The sequence below is a fragment of the Bufo gargarizans genome, chromosome 1 (genome assembly GCF_014858855.1).
Source record: "Bufo gargarizans isolate SCDJY-AF-19 chromosome 1, ASM1485885v1, whole genome shotgun sequence".
Taxonomy (NCBI): Eukaryota; Metazoa; Chordata; class Amphibia; order Anura; family Bufonidae; genus Bufo; species Bufo gargarizans.
Window position 1 is genome coordinate 175013862 of NC_058080.1, and position 24041 is coordinate 175037902.

At 40.0% G+C, this 24041-nt stretch overlaps 1 protein-coding gene across 1 annotated transcript in view; it reads left to right on the forward strand.

The window, feature by feature from the left end:
* The window catches only part of DCHS2 (dachsous cadherin-related 2), a 394236-nt gene that overhangs the window by 209689 nt on the left and 160506 nt on the right, over positions 1-24041 (forward strand). The window contains exon 3 of the mRNA XM_044300255.1: positions 16790-17021. Within this exon, the coding sequence (XP_044156190.1) occupies positions 16790-17021 (232 nt within the window). The remainder of the gene's footprint in view (positions 1-16789; positions 17022-24041) is intronic.

Here is a 24041-nt window from a genome sequence, read left to right on the forward strand (position 1 = left end):
CAGGATCGTCTCCTAAAGAGGATTCAGCTGTGGGATCGGAGTGTCACCAGTGCAGAGCTTGCTCAGGAATGGCAGCAGGCAGGTGTGAGCGCATCTGCACGCACAGTGAGGTCGAAGACTTTTGGAAGATGGCCTGGTGTCAAGAAGGGCAGCAAAGAAGCCACTTCTCTAAAAAAAACAAGATCAGGGACAGATTGATCTTCTGCAGAAAATATGGTGAATGGACTGCTGAGGACTGGGGCAAAGTCATATTCTCCGATGAAGCCTCTTTCCGATTGTTTGGGGCATCAGGAAAAAGGCTTGTCCGGAGAAGAAAAGGTGAGCGCTACCATCAGTCCTGTGTCATGCCAACAGTAAAGCATCCTGAGACCATTCATGTGTGGGGTTGCTTCTCATCCAAGGGAGTGGGCTCACTCGCAATTTTGCCCCAAAACACAGCCATGAATAAAGAATGGTACCAAAACACCCTCCAACAGCAACTTCTTCCAACTTCTTGGTGAAGAACAATGCATTTTCCAGCACGATGGAGCACCGTGCCATAAAGCAAAAGTGATAACTAAGTGGCTCGGGGACCAAAACGTTAACATTTTGGGTCCATGGCCTGAAAACTCCCCAGATCTTAATCCCATTGAGAACTTGTGGTCAATTCTCAAGAGGCGGGTGGACAAACAAAAACCCACTAATTCTGACAATCTCCAAGAAGTGATTATAAAAGAATGGGTTGCTATCAGTCAGGAATTGGCCCAGAAGTTGATTGAGAGCATGCCCAGTCGAATTGCAGAGGTCCTGAAAAAGAAGGGCCAACACTGCAAATACTGGCTCTTTGCATAAATGTCATGTAATTGTCGATAAAAGCCTTTGAAACGTATGAAGTGCGTGTAATTATATTTCACTACATCACAGAAACAACTGAAACTAAGATCTAAAAGCAGTTTAGCAGCAAACTTTGTGAAAACTAATATTTGTGTCATTCTCAAAACCTTTGGCCACGACTGTACGCTTTGCTCTTTTTTCCATGCGGAAATTGACCTGCCATGCGGATTTAGACAGTATGTCAATTGTTTGTGCGATTTTTGGGGGGGATTTTTTTGTGTGTGCAGATTTTACCCTTTGCAATGCAAACATTAGATCTGTGGAAAATCTGCATCAAATCTACAACAAAAACTGGAAGTAACACATGCAGTTTTTGCCACAGAAACACACAGAAATCAGTACGAAAAACCATGCAGGTAGCCTTAGACTTTATCAAATGCCCTTTATTACACATGAACATTAGTTATGGCATGCTATATTTATTGCCAGCCCAGCTGCTATCTATGAAACATGATATTTTACAAACAGATGCATTAAATAAATGGAGGTGTGAACAAACATTTGTATATATAATTAATCACCATCCGAAAATTACATCTCTGTACGACAAAACTCCAGAACTTGACAGGTTTAATCAATTGCACTGAGAATTTGGAACGCAACAATAAAACACATTAGCTCTTTCCCTCAGTTACATAAATGTACATTTTATTGTTTTTGCCTCTCTCCAAAAACTGATTCCATGTTTCTTTTTAAGATAAGAAAAGGATTCTATTTTAGTAACTCATACAGTCTGTGCCTAACTGTTATTGTTTCTAGAATATTAAAAAAAATTTTTTTTATATTCTTATGCCTAGAGTTTACCATTATGTCTCATGCACATGACCATATTTATTGTCCGCATCCGATCAGCATTCATTCCAATAGAGCCATATATCTGTGCAGAGCATGTCCTACACCAGAGCATGTCCTACTGGTCCCATAGTCAGTGGTCAGTGTTCCCATGCAAGTCAATGGGTCTGCAAAAAATGTGTGCAGATGACACACGTAAATAATATGACCATATTTTCAGAACTTGTGGAACTAAAGCACAACGGACAGAAATGCTGATTTGTGGTTTGCATACCATAAAATGGCAACAGTTCTCCGTAAGAGGCCTTAAACGGAGTGAGTCACTAGGAAAAATTATAGAAAAACTAGAGAAGCATTTGTAGACAAAAGTGTAAGGTTTAAAGATGCATCAAATTGATCAACCCACATGCAACATTTGATACATTTGCCACAAAGTACTCCAACACAAACCCAAGGAAAAAGTCACTTAAAGAATTACCCTCATAATAAATTTCGCTTGTAGGTATAATATGCATGTACACCACTAACTAATAAACCCACATAACTGTGCTAGAACCTAATCGTCTACAAATAGGGTTAACTAATTAAGTGCCTCTGTGGTTTATCCTGGCAGTGAGTTGTCCCAACAGTGTGACCACTTCTAGATCTGCATTTTGTGCATTTTTCCATTTTAGACTTGTCTGACTTATCTCAGCTTTTTTGGAATTGGGTGTGGGTTAGTTTTACATATATCAATGCGTCCTCTAAGTAATCATCAGCTCTACTCTCTCCATGGTACCCCTGTCTGCATTCCCTGATTTATATATATATAGATATTATATATACCGTATTTTTCGCCCTATAAGACGCACCGGCCCATAAGACGCACCTAGGTTTTTGGGGAGGAAAATAAGAAAAAAAATATTTTTAACCAAAAGGTGTGCTGTGTGTTTGTAGGTTTGGAACTAATGGTGGTCTGTGGATGGCACTATTACTGGGGATCTGTGGATGACGGACACTGTTATGGGGGGATCTGTGGATGACGGACACTGTTATGGGGGGATCTGTGGGTGACTGACACTGTTATGGGGGGATCTGTGGATGACTGACACTGTTATGGGGGGATCTGTGGATGACTGACACTGTTATGGGGGGATCTGTGGATGACTGACACTGTTATGGGGGGATCTGTGGATGACTGACACTGTTATGGGGGGATCTGTGGATGACTGACACTGTTATGGGGGGATCTGTGGATGACGGACACTGTTATGGGGGGATCTGTGGATGACGAACACTGTTATGGGGGGATCTGTGATGGACACTGTTACGGGGGATCTGTGGCTTGCACTGTTACAGGGGGATCTGTGGCTGGCACTGTTACAGGGGGGATCTGTGGATGGCACTGTTAGAGGGGGGATCTGTGGGTGGCACTGCTATATATGTGCCATCCACAGACCCCCCCAGCCCATAACAGTGCCATCCACAGACCCCCCCAGCCCATAACTGTGCCATCCACAGATGTCCCCCATAAAAATGGCATCCACAGATCCCCCCCCCCCCCCCGCCGCTCCAGTATGCAAATATAAGATGTCTTATTCAATTAATAGTTATTAAACATGCCCCTCAACTCCTAATAGTACCTTACATCCTAACCGCTTCAGTACAATGGAGGTAGACAGGCCGGGCAGCCAGCGCGTCACTCACCGACGTCCCTTGCCTGCGCCGCCTGCTTCATTCATAAAGTAGGCGGCGCAGGCACGTGACATCAGGGAGTTACGCTGCCGCCCGCCCGGCCTGCATTGTACTGAAGCTGTTAAGATTTAAGGTACTATTAGGAATGAAGGGGCATATTTAATAACTATTACTTGAATAAGACATATTATATTAGTATCCGGAGCGGCGGGGCGGGGCTATAGTACAGTGACTGAACCGCCCTGCCGCTATTGCCGGCCCCCAGCTCCTCCTCCCAGTCCCTCCCCGAGTCCCCGCTTGCTCGTACATCGCAGCTAGCAATATAAAACTGACAGCATTCGCCCCATAAGACGCAGGGGCATTTCCCCCCCCCATTTTTGGGGGAGAAAAAGTGCATCTTATGGGGCAAAAAATACGGTACTGTGTGTGTGTGCATATATATATATATATACTGTATATATATATATATATGTATATATGCTATGATAAGTTAAATTAAGTGCATATAGGTATTAAGTGGAGACTGCAGAACCATTCCCAGTGCATGAAGTGTAATCTAATCCTGGTCTTATCAACAGATGCTATCCTCTACGGGGCCTCACATAGACATTTATCTCTTGTGTGTGAAAATTGAACCCTGACCAGAGTATAACATTCTTTATATAGCTGAAACAGATTTGATTTACTCCTTCCCTTAATATATGACATCAGTTATTTATTTCACTTACTCTGTATGACCTCACCATAGACCTTATCAAATCTTCAGTGGATATATATGAATCACAAATGTGTGTTCTTGATCCATGAAATGCATTATTTTGTTGCCTTGCCTTTCAGAGATGAGTAACATCCTCTTGTAGCTAGATGTAATTTATTTCAACTTTTTAAAGGCCTATTCAGCTTCTTGAAATGGATACCAAAGTGTGTTGTATTAATTTCATGCACATTCCAGGTCAGCATCTAAAATGGCCTCGCCCACTGAAGTACAAATGAACTCTCGAAAGTGGAAATTTAAAGAGTCATCATGACGTCACGGGAAGAACTAATATAACAGCAATTACTTCGACAGCGCATGCCAGAGTATGTCATTGGTTTAGTATGTAGAATTAGATCAAAACAGGATCTATGTCTGTCAGATGACATATCCTCCATTCCAGCTTGATTGGTACAGTAAGGTTAAAAGCCATTGAAGACGTGATCTGATCCATTTGAAGTATAAAGAAAATGTCCTTTTCATACTTTGAGAGGTTCCAGCTCAAGTAATAATTGGTCTAAGGCAACACTATATAATAAATAATATACCTATAAATCAACATAAATTAAGTAGAAGTCATTAAAATATGAATGTAGATCATGAAGGGTCATATAAAAGGTCACAACTTCAGTAGAACCTCCTAAAATGCTTTAAAGGCCGTGGATAAATGTTATGGTTGCCTACAAAAAAAACAGTAGAATTCCCATATTCCTCTTTTTTTCCATGTACTGTAATAGGGTTATCTTCTCAATTTACTATCCTGAATGTTATCTTCAGTTACATTGAGCAATTATCATTAGAAATTGCTCATTTCTGAGCAATCATAATGATTGGCCAATGTGAACTTTTATTTATACTTGTTCTTTATTTGTTACTATTTGTTACTTTGACGCTCAAAGTGACATTTCCATTGACCTTGTGTGACTGCTCTTACAAGAACAGTCATTGGGTAGCCATGATGCTTCTTGCTTGCCAGTGATGATTGTCCTAATGGAATAACTTTTGTCCTCATTGAATAACTTTTCAAACCATAGATTACTCCTCAGAAGTTTGGAATACTGACCCCATGTAAAAAGGCTTTTAGGCTGAGAAATTTGAAGCAGGAATCAATAGGAAATGGCCATGAGAACATATTTCAGTATTAGGGCCGCATGTTGTAGAAGCTTCAAAACATTTTCTGAAAATAATGATTTGACTTGAACATTTACTGTACTCTTAGGTAGAATAAACATTTTAAAATTAAAAATACACTTTAGACGGCATCTGTCAGTATATTTGTACCTATTAAAATGGCTGATTTGCATGTATGCTTGGCAGCTGAAGGCATTGACTAGAAAAATTAAGTTTTAATATATGCAAATAAGCCTCTATGAGCAACTTTGTTGTTACACCTAGAGGCTCAGCTCTCTCTGCAACTGCCACGCCATCTGTACTTTGACAGGGCCAGGCAGTGTAAACATGATCCCTGTCAATCAAAGTGCAGAGGGTGCGGCCTTGCAGAAAAAGAAGAACCTCTAGGTGTAACGGCAACGCGCCCGTTGCTCCTATTGGCTCATTTGCATATATAAAATATATGTGAAAGGTCATCCAGTTTCTTGGGTGCAAATCTGCTGACAGATGCCCTTTAAACCACTAGAAATGTATAACCTAACTGGATCCTTTGTCTTGAACAAACCATGGTAATCCATGGTACTTTTCCCACTGGCACACTGTTTACCTCGCACACTGAGAACGTGTAGTAAAAACACGAACATAGTAGAGTATACAGAACATCCTTCTCCAAGAGCACATCTTCACACAGTCAGCATATCAGAATGTACAGAGTATTTTGTAGATAAATTATAGCATGACCTGTGATTCTGCGGTTTATACAAATGTTGCATGAGAAATCATAAAGGCTTACAGCCCACCATGTCAATCCATTAAGAACGCAGCCTCGTTTGGAAATTGGGCTTGGTGATTTTATACAGTTTTTTTTATCTCCACATTTCCAAAGCTATAGCTTTTTGGTTTGTCTCTCAAAATAGCCAAGTTGTAATTTTATTAGTGTACATCAGATGATTTGTATAACTTAAACATTTTTTGGGAGGCAACTGTAGAAAATGATGCAATTTCATCATTGTTTTTAGAGTTTTGTTTTTACAGTGCTGAATGCAAAGTAAAAAAGGCATTTTAACTTTATTCTGCGGGTCATTATGAGAGAGATACCAAATTCATATGGTTTTTGTTATGTTTTACTATTTAAATGTGGTATCCAAAGTCTAAAGCATGCCCCCCAATGCCCGCGGCCCTTGTATAGATTATACTTACCCCGCTTCCTGGCTTCCGCGTCACTCCTGATCCCCGCTCGGCCGTTGCTGCATCCCCCCGTTGCACGGATCAAAACATCTGGTGAAGGGGGGAGCAGCTAATAGCAGGCTGCAATGGGGATGAGCCTCCCTAGCATCGCTGGGGGCTCATCCATTGGAGGTCTCTTGGAGGTGCCATTAGCCGGGTCTGTATTGTGTATTTGTTGTGAATCATGTTTTTTTTTATCTAGGTGGGGGAGCCACAGGGTTTGATTTTGTATTTATTTATACTTGTTTTTCCATCCTACCTTCTCCTTTACTTGTAATGCTATAACTTGATGTCCCGACGTGTTTTGTGCACTCTCTATGTGGTTGTGTTTGTCTTGGCCAATGTATGCATCTACAACTGAACTCCATCCGTATTTATTTGTTTTATTGATTTCAACAAAGATATATTTTTGGATATAGATTTGTGTATTATATTTGTGTAAATGCTAAGTGCCTGGGCCTGTCCCATCTAGTCCCATAGTCATTTTACAGGCACGACAATACTGTACATACCTTCCAACTTTTTCGATGGTCAAAGAGGGACATTTATGGTCAATTGTGTGAAAGATGTATTTTTCCAGCAAATCTATACACTTCAATAGTTATCCCTTATGAAATAACCCCAAAATAAATCGGAATATTGAAATTTCTAAACTCCCAACTGCATCAAATAATTAAACAATATGCAAAACAGGCTCAAATATACAGAAAGGAACCAGATAAACACGTTTTGAGTCAATATTGTGAATGTAATAATGCAAATCTATACCTAAGATTAAAAAGAGGGACATATAAGGAGCAAAGAGGGACTGAGGGACTTGGGTCAAAAAGAGGGACACTTGGGAGGTCTGACATCCTGCCAGAGGCAAGCCAGGATATTGCAGGCCTGGGGCCATTTAGATAGCCCATCTGCCATGATGAGTACTCTGCACCTTGTGAATACATTCGCGGAGGGCCGAGTGGAGAACAGAGGGAACTTCCTCTCACTGTGTGGCATCTGAGGACTTAAACTGTCAGACTCAGAGTTACTGTATTTTTGATCAGCAGTGAGAGCCAGGTGTCTGCTGTATGATACAGCTGGAAGCCACATACGATGGCAAGGGCCCAGTTGCTGAGCCCACACCATAGCCATAATATTCTAACATGGCAAAGAGTGGAAATAACCCTGCTGCAGTGTTGTCATAATATGTTAGAGCAGGAAGGGGTTAAATGAATTAGCTTGCAAAGCTTCAGTACATTTAAAGTACTGAGTGTGGAACAATGAAGCTCAACTGATTACCGAATTCTATTGCTTTGTAATGGTTATTTTAATAGTCAACAGCATAAACCTTATTTCATGCACTCCTAATTCATATACTTTCTATACCAACTCTTAGCAGACTTGAGAAACAAGGTCAATCATTATTGCAAACTAACTGCCAGACATAGCATTGTGAGAGCTTATAAATGTTACATTGTAAATAGTCTACTTTGGATGCACAGTTATGACAAAAATATAGCACTGGAGAAGCATAAAACCATATTTTTTTTCAGTTTTGATGAAAATATCTTTTAGCTGCAGGAGCAGACTTTGTTGTAGTCAAAGCTGTAAAGACACATTTATATGTATGTATGGAGAAATGAGGAAATGTGCAAATATCTGCTGGGCAGCAAGGAATGACTTCTACAGGGTGGGACAAAAGTAAGTACACAGACACACAGTACTGATCAGTTCATGTTTTGTCTCTTAAAGGGGGTTGTCCCACACAAAATATTCTACAGTTTTCAAACGAGCACCAGGATCTGAATACTTTCGTAATTGCATGCAATTTAAAATTTTATATAGCCACTGAGTTATTCAATAAAATGTATCTGTATAGCGCCACCTGCAGTTTGTTCTTTTTCTTATTTCTTTTTCCGGCTCACTGAGAAAGGCTGCACATGCTCAGTTTCATCCTTCAAGTGCCTCCTGAGCTGTGATAGGGAGAGCTGAGATACGCCCCCCCCCGAGTTGCAGCAGAAAAGACACTCCCCTGAGCTGTCAGCTTGATATAAATCTAGCAGACCAATGAATGTGGAGATCTCTGGATCCATGTGAGGTAGAGGGCTAGTTTGTTACAAAAAGATAGTCATGTACTACATGATGTCTGATTTTCATTTTGTACATTAATCATGGAATAACCCCTTTAAGTGCTCGAAATTAAGCCAAAAGTAAGAAAACAGTTCAGCCTCTTAGGTGCTTGAATATCTCCCTTTAGCCTTGCAAGATTTCTAGTGCCTATGCTACCACCTAACACTTACACACAGTAACACACATTCTGGTTTGCCCCAATGTTGATAGATGTTTGCAAGATAAACTCTTTCAATTCATCCTTTGTGTGAGGCTTCCTCTCAAAAGCCTGTTCCTATACTATACCTAATAGTTTTTTTACTACTACCATAGGGGTCAACTTGGTTGAATGTGGCAGCCATTGAATGCTGCCTCATCACCAGCACTGTTCAAATGTTTTGTCAAGGTAGCTCTGTACCATTGAAAGAAAAATGTCATCAAAGTGTACACCATTTTACGGATCATTCAGATCTTCAGAAGACATTAGGGAAGAGGATGAGGATCACATGACCTTGTATGGCTCCCCAGTTGGCGGGCTTGCCCATATTTCCTTGCAATCAATCTCAGCTAATCAGGATGAACTACAGGAGACTGACTCATGTCATAAGCACCATACATGATTCCAACTAGGAAATGCATGTGTTTTCTGGGCTTGTATGCTTCTTGATTGTTCATTGATTGTATTTTTATGAACAGAATAAATCTAGTTTAGAGACAGGGAAGACAAGACAATATCTAGTTAGTTAGATTTAAAGGGCTTCTGTCCCCCCACTAAACCGTCAAATTAATCATTTCGGTCCAGTAGATTTAATTTAAAACGTGCTTTTAAAATATGCAAATTACCTTGCTACCAGCAAGTAGGGCGGCTACTTGCTGGTAGCAGCCGCATTCTCCGATCCTAAAGACGCCCCCTCCGCATGTTGATTGACAGGACCAGGGAACGGGATCGTTCTCTGCTGGCCCTGTTTGCATTCAAAATCTTGCGCCTGTGCCGTACCTGTCTTCAATCGGCGCAGGCGCACTGAGAGGCGGCCGCTCGCTCGGCCGCTCCATCCTCAATGCGCCTGCGCCGGGTGTAGATGTGACGTCATCGGCGCAGGCGCATTGAGGAGGGAGCGCCGAGCGAGCGGCCGCCTCTCAGTGTGCCTGCGCCGACTGAATACCGTTACGGCGCAGGCGCGAGATCTTGATAGCAGACAGGGCCAGCAGAGGACGATCCCGTTCCCTGGCCCTGTCAATCAACATGCGGAGGGGGCGTCTTTAGGATCGGAGGATGCGGCTGCAACCAGCAAGTAGCCGCCCTACTTGCTGGTAGCAAGGTAATTTGCATATTTTAAAAGCACGTTTTAAACAAAATCTACTAGACCAAAATGATTAATTAGATTATGTAGGCAGAAATCGCACTATAGGGATTATAAGTAAACAAAAAAAAAAAAACGGTTTAGTGGGGTGACAGAAGCCCTTTAAAGGAATCAACATTTTAATCACGTGTTAGCAGCCCAAGGTATATGTGATTATTCTATGTAATTCAAATTGGATACTTGTGTACCTAATAGACTAAACCCAGAAAAGACGAGATTTTATATTACATTATTGATTTTGACCTGGTTTGTTTGTTAGTTGTTTCAGTTTAGTTGGTGTCTACTTTCTTGTTTCCTGCGTATTTTGCTGTGGCTGTTGTATTTGAAGCAAGAGGGGTCATTCACTGTGAGCTGCTGCCACACATGTATTACATTTCTTAATTAATGAATTCAGCTCTGCCCGAGTTTCAGATATAAGCAGCAGCAGTATTCACACCACTTGCTATGACTTAGGGCTCATGCACACGACTTTATGTATTTTACAGTCCGCAAAAATAGATTCGCAAAAAATACAGGATGACATCCATGTGCATTCCGTATTTTGCGGAACGGAACAGCTGGCCCTTAATAGAACTGTACTGTCTTTTTCTATAATGTGGACAATAATAGGACATGTTCTATTTTTTTTTTTTGTGGAACGGAAATACGGACATAGGGAAATGGAATGCACATGGAGTAACTTCCGTTTTTTTTTGCGGACTCATTGAAGTGAATGGTTCCGCATACGTCCGCAAAAAAACGGAATGGGCACGGAAAGAAAATACGTTCGTGTGCATAAGCCCTAACAGTGTTGTATACATCCAAAGCACGTCACGGGAAGTGCATTTTTCAGTGCACTATGTGTTTCTATCCAGAGGCTTTAGTGAACTTTTTTCATCACTTTGCTCTTGTTGCCACCGGCTCACATCCATTTACCAATAGCCCTATATGTCACTGTCACTTTGACATTACTAATGCTGTCTTGGTCTCTAAGAGACCTCACAGTGTCATGCAAGTCTTTTCAGGGCAATTTGGACCGGAATTGAATCTGATAGCTGCTTCGTTTGAATCAAACCTGAAACGAATTTTGGGAAATCTATTAATCTCTATGCACATTGAATGGGTGTTTAATGTTGTTATCATATTATTTTTGGTGCCAGGAGGTAGGGACATAGCACATTTATCAAGATTGTTTAACCCATTCCCGCCTCCCCAACGTAAAACCATGTTGGCGATGAGGCGTTTTAAACAGCAGAAACAATTTTAAAAAAACATCATGGGAATCGCCGTGTGGGAAAACATCCATACTATTAAAATATAAAAATATTTATCCCATATGGCGAAATGGAAAAAAATAAAAATGGTCGATTTGGTGTTTTTGGTCACTTCACCTAACACAAAAAAATTAATAAAAAGTGATCAAAACATCAAATACACCCCAAAATGGTTTCAATGAGTACTACAGACCTGCAAAAAAAATGAGCCCTCATAAAGCTCCGTACACATTACGATATTAGGGTCAGAATATGGTGATTTAAAGAAGAAAAATGTTTCTTTCAATTTTTTTCCAGTATCAAAGGGGTTTTCCAACCCCTATAATGCCCCCCCAAAATGCCCAGGCACCTCATGCAGGTTATACTTACCCTGCTCCCCAGCACCCACGCCGCTCAAGATGCCCACACAGCCGCCTCTGCATCCCCCCATCATGCGGATCAAAACATCCAGCAGGCGGGGGGTTTAGCCAATATCAGGCCTTGATGGAAACGAGCCTCCCTAGCATCTCGGGTGACTACAAATTGCAGGAAAAGACTTTAAAACATATTTATAAAAAATTCAAATCACACCCTTTCCAATTTTTGAATATAAAAAGAAACAACAAAAAATAAACATACTAGGTATAGCCACGTCTGAAAATTTCCAAACTATTAAAAAAGAAAAATGTTTTTCCTGTGCCATGAATGCCATAATGCCAAAAAATGCGTGACTTACCAATTTTTGGTCACATTGCCTCCCCCCCCCCCAAAAAAAAAAAATGAATAAAATGTGATAAGTGGTATGTACCCCAAAATTTGTACTAATGAAAACTTCTTGCCCTGCAAAAGTGTAAGCCCTCACAAACCTCTGTAGACAGAAATCTAAAAAAATGTATGATTGTCAGAATATGGCGATGCAAAGAAAATCTAAATTTTTTCTAAGGTTTGTATTTTTAAACAGTTTTAAACATAAGTATATAAATTTGGTCTCACTGTAATCCTACTGACCCACAGAATAAGCTCATTGTGTCATTTTTAGACCATACTGAACGCTAAAAGCATGTATTTCAATGTATTTCAATTTCACCCCACAAAGAATGTGTTTCTTATTTCCCAATACAAGATATGGAAAATTAACCAGTGCCACTAACACATATAACTTGTCCTATAAAAAATAATCCCTCATATGGCTATGGGAACGGAAAATTTCAGACATTTTAAAAGTTTATAAATCATGGCTCCAAAAACCACATGGTTTTCTAATCTATGAATCTTAAATGTGGACTCTTACAAAGTCAATTTCAATACAAATTTTTTCCCCCCGAGATTTTCAAGGGCATCCACGAGGCTGAAAGGCTGCTCTGGACATATACATAAAAGGGTGGGGGGATGCTGGTACCTCCCTTCCTCATATTCTAGGCATAGAACATTCTAAGATAGATACGTTTTACATTTTGGCTACCAAAGTGTTTGGAATTTTAAATGGTCTGTATCTTAAGAACAGTTTAACATTTTTAAGGTGTCTCCAAATTCTCATCTAATTGTCCATGTCTAGAATAATCATTATTGTGACAAAGGCACTTGAGTTCTTTACACTGACAAGGAAAGCCTCTACATCTGACACAAATGTGTACTGGAAAAATGTGAAATCCAAATATAATGCAAATATAGTCTACCCAAAAAAAACAACATTAAACATGCCCGTTTGTCCCTGGGTAGCAATTATTTAATCTATTGAAATAGATATTCTTTCATTCAGCCAGTGATGACTTGTGTTGTCTATTCCCATAGATCGATCTGGTGTAATCAATATGCATTAACTTTCCTACAGAGCAAATTAACTAATATTTCTAATACAAATGTCTGGTTGCGCACGTCTGTTGCTCAGAATGTAAAAAAGACGGATTCTTATTGACGGCCTAGAACATTATAAAGTGGCAATGCTGTCATTATAGTGACAGTGAGTTAGGCCTCTTTCACACGACAGTATGTCCATTTCAGTGTTTTGCGGTCCGTTTTTCACGGATCCGTTGTTCCGTTTTTTGCTTCCGTTGTGGTTCCGTTTCCGTTCCGTTGTTCCGTTCCGTTTTTCCGTATGGCAAATACAGTATACAGTAATTTCATATTAAAAATTGGGCTGGGCATAACATTTTCAATAGATGGTTCCGCAAAAAACGGAACGGATACGGAAGACATACGGATGCATTTCCGTATGCATTCCGTTTTTTTGCGGACCCATAGACTTTAATGGAGCCACGGAACGTGATTTGCGGCCAAATATAGGACATGTTCTATCTTTAAACGGAACGGAAAAACGGAAATACGGAAACGGAATGCACACGGAGTACATTCCGTTTTTTTTGCGGAACCATTGAAATGAATGGTTCCGTATACGGACCGTATACGGACCGCAAAAAACGGCCCGCAAAACGGAAAAAAAAAAACGGTCGTGTGAAAGAGGCCTTAGGCTGAGTTCACACGAGCGTGACAGATTTGGTCCGGATGCGTTCAGGGTGCGTTCAGTTAAACTCGCACCATTTTGCAAGCAAGTTCAGTCAGTTTTGGCTGCAATTGCGTTTAGTTGTTCAGTTTTTTCCGCGCGGGTGCAATGCGTTTTGATGCTTTTTTCACGCGCGTGATAAAAAACTGAAGGTTTACAAACAACATCTCCTAGCAACCATCAGTGAAAAACACATCGCACCCGCACTTGCTTGCAGATGCAATGCGTTATTAACGCAGCCCCATTCACTTCTATGGAGCCAGGGCTGCGTGAAAAACGCAGAATATAGAACATGCTGCGATTTTAAAGCATTGCAGAAGTGATGCATGAAAAAAAATGCTCATGTGCACAGCCCCATTGAAATGAATGGGTCAGGATTCAGTGCGGGTGCAATGCGTTCACCTACTGCATTGCACCCGCGCGGAAATCTCGCCCGTGTGAACTCAGCCTTAGGCTGAGTTCACACGAGCGTGACAGATTTGGTCCGGATGCGTTCAGGGTGCGTTCAGTTAAACTCGCACCATTTTGCAAGCAAGTTCAGTCAGTTTTGGCTGCAATTGCGTTTAGTTGTTCAGTTTTATCCGCGCGGATGCAATGCGTTTTGATGCTTTTTTCACGCGCGTGATAAAAAACTGAAGGTTTACAAACAACATCTCCTAGCAACCATCAGTGAAAAACGCATTGCATCCGCACTTGCTTGCAGATGCAATGCGTTATTAACGCAGCCCCATTCACTTCTATGGGGCCAGGGCTGCGTGAAAAACGCAGAATATAGAACATGCTGCGATTTTAAAGCATTGCAGAAGTGATGCATGAAAAAAAATGCTCATGTGCACAGCCCCATTGAAATGAATGGGTCAGGATTCAGTGCAGGTGCAATGCGTTCACCTACTGCATTGCACCCGCGCGGAAATCTCGCCCGTGTGAACTCAGCCTTAGGATGCCTTCCTTCTATTTTCAGACTGTTCCCTGAGGCTTAAAGAAAGAACTTTCAGGGGATGAATAAAGGCAAAATACTATTTTCTTTCAAGTTTGAAGCAGAAGTCTGCCTGCAATTTCAATTAATGCAGAAGGTTACTGATTTAGGTTCAGATGCAAAACAAATAGTATCACGTTTACCAGAAGGAACTCAATGATAGCCAGACAGGTTTACTCAGAATGCTAAAAGTCATTGATTTATTTAATAGAAAACAAGTGTTGTGAGTCATAATGCATTCGGCCTATCTGTACTGCAATGATTATAAAACATAATATCGGTAGACCATTGGAACATGCATGCTATGGTGGGGTCTACGTGGTGTTCAGAGTAAAGTACAACCATTGAAATATAAATGAACTAAAATGTGGTGTCATGTGAATGAGTCGAGTATGATCTGCTCCTCAATGAGTTAGACTGAGTACAGGCCAAGATGGTAATTGATAGAAATGATAAACCTCTTCAAGGGAATCATTTTCATCATCTATGAAGATCATCTCCCTGCCAATTCATTTAAAAATGACCACAATTTCCATTAAATTGTGAATAGGTTGTTTAAAAGTTGGACCTGAGCCCTTCTTAGATATTGGCAAGAAAAGTACTGAATAATATAGTAAGAAGCATAAAATAGAGATTAAATTATAATGTTTATAGGTAGACCGTATAATCTTGAATGTCAGCTTGAAGTTAATGCCTAATCTAAATATTACTGCTTATCAGACAGAATTATGGAAGATGGTAAATCTGTGATTTGAGCTAGATAAAAAAAATTATTATACAGTTGCACAATTTTTTTGACCAAAAGAGGCCTTTAGACCTAACAACGACTATTGAACTCAAGATTAGTGCTACTTAAATGGTTGTCCAGTTTTTTTTTTACTTTGTATCCCGGCTGTACCTGTGGAAATTTCCCTACTCACCTGTTCCTTGCCAACCAGTTCCAGCTCCTGGTTAACTTCCCTGATCTTCTGGTCCCCATCTGTCAACTTCTGCACAGAGAGGGTCATGTGTGCAATGATTGACATTAGTGATGACATTCCCTAAAGTGGCATATGAGCCACTTGGGGACATGTCACCTCTGAGGCCAGTCATTGGCAATAGTGATGCATGTGACTCTGTCCTTCTGGAAGTTGACAGATGCAGACCAGTAAACCACTGAGGAGATCTAGAATAGATTGACAGGGAGAAGGTAGGTATTGATTTTTCCACAGGTGCATCTTGCTGAGGTCCCCCCCCCCCCCCAAAAAAAAAAAAGTTGGGCAACCTCTTTATATGAATATATTCCTTACAGGGTAGGATTCACCTACTAGCTCCATAGGTGAAGGGAAATTTATATTTGAGGTAATTAAAATATGTCTATTCATATGTAAATGTTATGTGTGGATGTATGGTAATTAAGTAGAAGAGGACTGCTAGGGATGGGTAAGCAGAAGGCTACAAAAAGATGGAAATGTGAGAAATTCACTGCAAATTTTGTCCACGTGAGATATAAGCTGTGGATCTGCTGCAACAGATTCGCATGAGGTTGATCCACAACATTTTACAGTACGAGCAAAGTGGATTAAATTTTAAGAAATCGCATGCAAATGCTGTGAGAAAGATCCTCAGTGTAAGCCAGGGAGAAGGAGACGCCCACAGAGAAAGACTGCGTCTCCTCCCCATTGCTCCCATGCTCAGTATTAGCACACTGAGCGAGAAATTTGCGGGGGACCATAACGGGGCGCAGGAGTGCTATTTAAAAAAAACAGGCAGGGTGGCAGCACAGTGGGGGGTACCCCGTGGGTACAGATATGTATCTCAATAACTACAAACCCATAAAAGGTCCTCTTTAAGAGCAGACAAAACTTTCTCTGAGATACATGAGTTACAGTGGGGTCTATGTGGTGTGCGGAGTTTAAGGAGAACAATTTGTACTTACTGACTCCTAAGATTAATCTGGTAATGTTGGTATGTGTACTGAACTTGGTGACTTCACATTCTTTGAGAGATCATTTTTGCACTTATCAGAGAACCGAAGAGTTGCACTGAATTTATTTCAATTTCGAGATACTAATGGATGTACTCCAGTGATATTATTGCACCTTGCATAAGGTCAAAGAAGCCTTTTTATGCTTTACATATTGTTCTTGGCTTCTACAGACAACTTGGGTTTGTCTTTTTCAAATATTGTCTTATATATTTTATGTTTTTTATTTTTAACAGGGTGGCTTAAGTGCCCAAGCATTTGTTCGAGTCGATATAGAAGACATAAATGACAATGCACCCGTCTTTGATCAAACTAATTACGTGACAAGCATTAGCAGTCACACTCAACCAGGAACAGAGATACTAAATGTTGTGGCCACTGATAGAGATGGAGGAATGTTTGGGGAAGTGTTATATGAGCTAATACCTAGAGATAAGACACCAGTCTTTACTATTGACTCATCTTCAGGTAAGTGCATACTTCCTACTACATTAGTACTGGATTTCTGCCACATATTACACAGGACGGGATTGTCATATGCTCAAATTAAGTAAATCTATTTGGGAAGGGTTCAGTTAGTTGGTCTGGCTTTGCAAGAGAATGTGGGTTTGATGTCCTGTTCTGATAGGGTAGGAATACTAGATGAGACTATTTCAGAAGATGGCAGCACAGTGACTATGTAAATGGAAGAACAGAGTGGTCACATTATGTAGCTGCATTGAAAAATGGTAGTCAGACTTACCTGTGGTTTCTGTCCTCCAATTTATGTAGGACATAATATTAGCTAAATCATTCATACCCTCCTACAATTAAAATTTTGCTACATTGGCATATAGGGCTGGGGCCTAAATTCATATTATGAAGTATGGCCTCCTGGCTACTTCCAGCAAATGGCTGTTCTGGTGGATAGGAGTGAGAGCAGTTTCAACCATAATACAATGAGGATCTACTGAAGAGCTAATTGAGCTTGGTCACACTGAGTTACAGAACATTTGCAATCAAAATCATTCACAGGGATTCAACTATATCTAAAACTTTTATTTAGAACACTTTTGGGAATCAGGGTTTGCACTATGACATTTTATAACTGTTTTGGATTAGAAAATGTTGTTCAAACCTCATGGTAAATGTGACATGTATATGTTTGCATATTCTAGTATTTCTTGGAGTGTACAGTATTTAATGAGCTTTGTCTAGGGATGAACAAATCGAAACAGAACTTTACCCAATTTTTTGGGTGATTCGATTCAGACAAATTTCTTAAAATTGTATCAGTTTTCAGATTAGAAGATGGGGAGGATGTGACCCTAAGCCATATGTATATGTGTGTATGTATACACACTGGTTGGTATTTACTGCCAAAAAGTGAAACCATTTTTTTTTTTATAAAAACATTCTACAGTGCAGTTATTTTTTTTAAGCGGTTGTTTGCTACTACCATACCTTTATCCATACCATCCATGCCATACCTTTATCCATAGTCATACTGGCTTGGAGTCATAGAGCTTGAAATGAAAGGAAACTTTTCAGGGCAGTTGGAGCACTTATTTATTCAAGCTGGAAATCAAATCCAAACCAAATTCCACTAATCATCCACTAATAAAACAAATTATTCTTCAAAAAAAACTATTACAATTTTTGGTGCCAAACAAATATTACAAAGGTTGCTTAAAAAGAAATTATGGACTGGGTTACAGAGGGAACCTCAGAGCCTTCACTAAGTTTGTGCCTGGGGTTTCTAATGCCCATTATTATATGGTAAATCATCTTCTTCTTGTTCAGTATACTGGATGAAATGCTATGAACCATCATCATATGTTATTTGTGCTGGAACATGTATTTCCCTTGAATTCATTTTTTCTAGAACCAGATTAAAACTTTAAGGCTTATTCTTCAGTTCATATACCTCAGGAAGGTATATAATATAGTGAGTTTTTTTGTACAGATTTATACTTTATTTATGGTTAACATATAGAAGTTGAGATAGAGAAAATTGTTTGTCTAAAGCAGCTTAAAGGGGGACTAGCTTGGAAAACCCATTTTCATATGCCCTATTAGGCAATTCTAAGTTAAAGGGGGTGGGGGCCTGTTAATAAGCCTAATCTCTTGGCCTGTCTGGATAATGGTTACAAACACTGTTAATTGTTTTGGAGGACATGTCCTGTCTTTCATTACACAGAATGGTTGAATGAATCTCTTCTGCCATTATCAAGAGGCAGTTACTTTGAGAATCAATTAAGGACTTGGATAGAGTTGTTCCTTTAAAAGAAAACTGTCATATTTTCACTCAAAATTCATTTTTCATATATGCTGTTGTGGTGATAATCCATAATCACAAAACATTTTGTTCACATACCACTTGTTTAATAAGATTCCGTCCATAGCAACCGCTCCTCACAAGACTTCTTTCTGACTATATTCTCAAGATGGCTACCGATGCCCTTACCCTGAGGCTAAGACCTCCCTCCCTAACTACCCAGAATTCATTCGGCTCATCTTGTGAATGCGCAGCCTCACCCCAACCAATAGGCTTTCTCCAGACTTAAACACGCCCTCTTCCTCTTGAGTAGTTGATCGCAAATATTCTAATCACAAATTGTTATTGCAAATATTCTAATCGCAAATTTTTATCGCAAATATCGGCACTATCCCAGTCCGACTGGAGCACACACAGCATTCGGGACTGCCTACTACTACGTCCTCCATCTTCTGTATATAGAAGATAGAAGATGGAGGACACCTAGTAACGCTGTTTTAGCCGCACCACTGAAATTCCTGGGGGAGGAAAGAACATGCTGCAATTACTAGGTAATTCAATACCTATACAAAAGTATTAACTAGGAAACTAAGGTAAACTTAGTCAGACCAATCCAATTACATAAAAAAATATATGACAGTTACTTTTTAATACTTGGACTTTATTGTCTAAATGTATCTTTTCAGTATATACTGGGATAACTGAATTGTGCAGATACACAATTTTCCATGCTTCAGAATTATGGAACTACTTTTTCTCCATTGCCTCCATTCTAACACCCACGTTTACATAGGTTATAACGTCGGGAAAAGTAACAAAAATTTAATCTATAATTAAATAGAGATGCTGAGAAATGGTAATGTCCACCCTCTTTGTGGACATCCTGCTGGGTATAATAACCACCCACAGCATGTGAGTCATCACTCATATTTGAGTACAATAAGGAGCCAGTTCAGGAAGGCAGGCACACATTCACATGAATATGTCCACGAGGAGGCAGAAACTGTCCAAAAGTGTTTAGTCTTTAGTTTTACGGCTGCTGAATAGGAATGTGAGTGTGTAAGGGGTCAGACTGAATCTTTTTGGCCCTGAGTGGTATCCGTAGGATCCCCACTGAATCATGGGAGAAATTAGGCAAAGAAAGCTGCAAGTTAAGATTGTTTTAACTGGGCTCTAAGTAGCCACAGGTAATTAGATACACTGGGGGGTGGTGGTTTATCAAAACGGGTGTAAAGGAATACTGGCTTAGTTACCCATAGCAACCAATCAGATTCCACCTTTCATTTTCTAAAGGAGTTGGAAAAAATGAAAGGTGGAATCTGATTGGCTGCTATGAGCAACTAAGCCAGTTTTCCGTTATGACAGTTTTGATCTCTCCCACTGTGTTTAAGTAGGAACTGGCAAATAAAATAGTCCCCTTAAGAGGCAACAACTTTATCTCTCTGGCTTGTGGTACACCTAGCTCCCTGGTTGTTAGCCTCCTGGCTTTAGTCTCTTCAGAGTGGCAGCAATGTAGATGGTTGCATCTGCAGTTATCATCATGGTTATCTCTGCACATGGTGCAGTACCGCACAATCTATAAAGCCTCTAACAGGTGCTTACAGTTTACAATGTCTTTGTCTTCACAACCACTGTGCACACTGTTATCAGTAATGGTATGCCCTTGTTCATACAGTAAATGGATCAGCCAGCACTCAGTGCACGCCGCACGGGATAGACGCAATCTCCATTTCTTATATACAGTGTCTCTCATACAGTCTGGCTTACAGCCTGCAGGCTTTCTGGTCTTAGCTACAGGCCCATCTCATATAGGCCTTGGCTGCCTCCAGGGTGTGTGGACTAGGTGGCTTCTTTCTACCCATCAGCAACAACCTCAACTATCTATGCCCCGAGATGTTGTACCATTATGACTGGTACCAAACAGCTCTACTTTCTAGTTAGCCAGAGGCAAGATTAATAATAGCTATGGTGGACGAGTTGAAGAACATTTGTCAAAGTTTCTGGATGTTGTAACGGTCATCATTGAAAGGGCTATAAGACAGACAGTCCTACAACAGTGGGCATAAAAGAATCTTTTCCAGGTGTGAAAAAGAATGAGCTACAGTTTACCTCTGCCTGTTACTATCGTATTGATTACTAGGGAAAGCTAAGAAGATATAGAGCATGTACAGTGCCCTGGAGCAAGGGTACTTTGGAGTCTGGATGTTTGTGGACATCTGCTGCTATGAAAGCCATTAACTCACTACTTTAATGCAAGTGATGGGTTAACTGTGAAGGGTTAACTATGATTTATGGTATTGTTTGCACTTATACTGTTTTATACTGTTAAATTGCATTTAATATGATATATTTTGTTTATTTGCACTGTTTTTGCACTGAATTGTGGGAATAGTTAATGGAACGCCAGTTCACCCTGAGACTTTAGGAATTTCTAGCCTTTGCACTGAAAAGGTAGGAATTTTCACTGTTGTTATAAGGCACTATTCAAAGCTGAATTTTAAAGGGAAAAGCCAGAGACTGAACTTTTGTCTTTCTGGTTTAGCTGTTTACGTCTGGAAACTGCTTGGTCATTCCTATTGACTTGTATTGAAGCCCACCAATAAACAAGTTGGACAAAATAGAAACCATCTACCCAGAATTACCCACAAAATATAGAAACCTAAAATATAGCAAAAACCGGGATTTAATAAATCAGTATATCTTTATTCCATGATTGCAATAAAAAACACACAATTAAAAAGGATTAAATAGAATACATAAGACCTATAGCCATAGCAGGGGACATACACGGGCAGAAAAGGTAGTATAATATTCAATGCCAAGTAGATAAACCTAGTAGATAATGTAACTCGTAAAGTGCAAGTGCTGAAAAAACTAACCAAATAAGCAAATAAGCATGGGCTAAATAGAAAGCGCCTATAAAGATGCCAGATGAAACCACATTCAGTACAAGTCATAAAATTACCATACAGACGGAGAGAACCCTGCGCCCCGATGCACGTTTTGCTGAAAGCTTCATCACCCCCTGAGGCCTCATGCACACGACCGTATGTATTTTGTGGTCCGCAAAAAACGGATCTGCAAAAAATACGGATGACGTCCGTGTGCATTCTGTATTTTGCGGAACGGAACAGCTGGCCCCTAATAGAACAGTCCTATCCTTGTCCGTAATGCGGACAATAATGGGGCATGTTCTATTTTTTTGTAGAACGGAAATATGAACATACGGAAACGGAATGCACACAGTGTACCTTCATTTTTTTTGCAGATCCATTAAAAAAATTGGTTACGCATACGGTCCGCAAAAAAAAAAAAAACCGGACACTGAAAGAAAGTACGTTTGTGTGCATGAGGCGTGATTCTGATGTGTGTGGGCCCCATCGCTTTTGTATAAGCCACAGATATATCCACAAACAACACAGAATTTGCCATTGCTCAGATTTTCATTCCTCCCCTTATACATACAGAATATAAGATAGTATTAGTGGATCCCGGCTAAGTAAAGGTTATTATTGTAAAACACCAGAGTGTAGTCAACCTGGTTAACACAGTGCAGAACATAGTAGCATGTTGTAATAAATCAGTAATAAGAATTGTTGTGGTTCGGCAATACAAGAGATGGATTTGCTCCCATCTAAACTCAATCCCCTGTATGATAGCTCCTGCTGTTCTTCCCAAGCTAGTGGCATTCATAGTTGATTTAAGCGCCTGTTTTCATTTTTGCAGTGGTAGTGCTCTGGACTCAACATGGTGCCTCCTGGCTCTTTCGGAAGGTCTGCTGACAGCCAGATTGCTGCAGTTGTGTGAGTGGAATAAAATTTCTAGAGTTACGATCGTCTGCCATGATAATTTCTAAGCTACGTGCATAAACTTTGAAACACTACCAGCAGCAGCAATGAGATCAGAAGCATTGTTCCCAGATGTGGATAAGAAAATCTACAATGCACATTTTTTAACATGATATGTATTGTTGCAGACATGTGATACATGTGGTGTATACTTTATCTTGTGTTCTGTGAGACACATATTATGTGTTCGTGCATGTAGAGTAGTTTCCACCTGGCTTGTGAATTTAGAGTGATGGTAGAGAACTAAAAACCGGCCTCTGGAAAAATGAGCATTTTTTTGGGGGAGGCAGACTCTTGTTCTTTTTTCTTTTTTTTATATGGAGGATATGTTATTTCCCTAAATAGCATTTGAGGATATATTAAATAATATACGAAACCAAATTACTTGTGCACAAATATTAATATTTGTTCTGAAAACAAAAAAAATGAGGAAATACACAATGACCATTGTCTAAGACAAGCAAAATGACTGAAACAAGTACTATAGCAGACTTGGAAGCGCCTTGAGCCTACATCTGTGCCGCTGCACCTGGATTTCTGAAAAGCATGAAGACGTTTTCACAGGCTGTTAAGGAGACACAGACAGACAGAAAGTGTTACTAGCCAATTATTGCGAAGGCATATGTAAGTATTTAGATGACTGGCTTATTCAGCATTATTCAAAATTCCCCACAATACTAAGCAAACACTTCTGCCTTCTGTAGTAGGACCCTTTCTCTTTGTGACTCAAAGCCTTTCCAGTAGGATATTTTGGAAGGTTGGATAGATGTACACACAAATATAAATAGTTAGTTTTTCCTATTTAATACATTAGCAAAGATTTCAAACATTCTGTTTTCACTATGTCATTATGGGGTATTGACTGCAGAATCATGGGGAAAAACGTGATTTTTTATTTTATTTTAGCAGAAGGCCGCAACATAAAATATAAAAAGTGAAAGAGTCTCAAGACTTTAGGAATGCTTTGCATCTTAAAGGCGTTGTCCCACGAAAAATATTAGACAGTTTTAAAACCAACACCTGGACCTGAATACTTTTGTAATTGCTTGTAATTAAAAATTTAGCATAGCCACTGAGTTCAATAAAATGTATCTGTATAGTGCCACTTAATTTCTTATTTCTTTGACCTGCTCAATAATAAGGCCACACATGCTCAGTTTTTATCTATCAACTGCCTCCTGAGCTGTGATAGGAAGAGCATGGACACGCCTCCTGAGCTGGAGCAGAAAAGACACTCCCCTGAGCTGTCAGCTTGATATACATCTATCAGGCCATTGAATGAGGAGATCTCTAGATACATGTAAGGTACAGGGCTGGTTCTAGCTTTGTTATAAAAGGTATTGTCGTGTGCTATATGATGTCTGATTTTCATTTTTTACATTA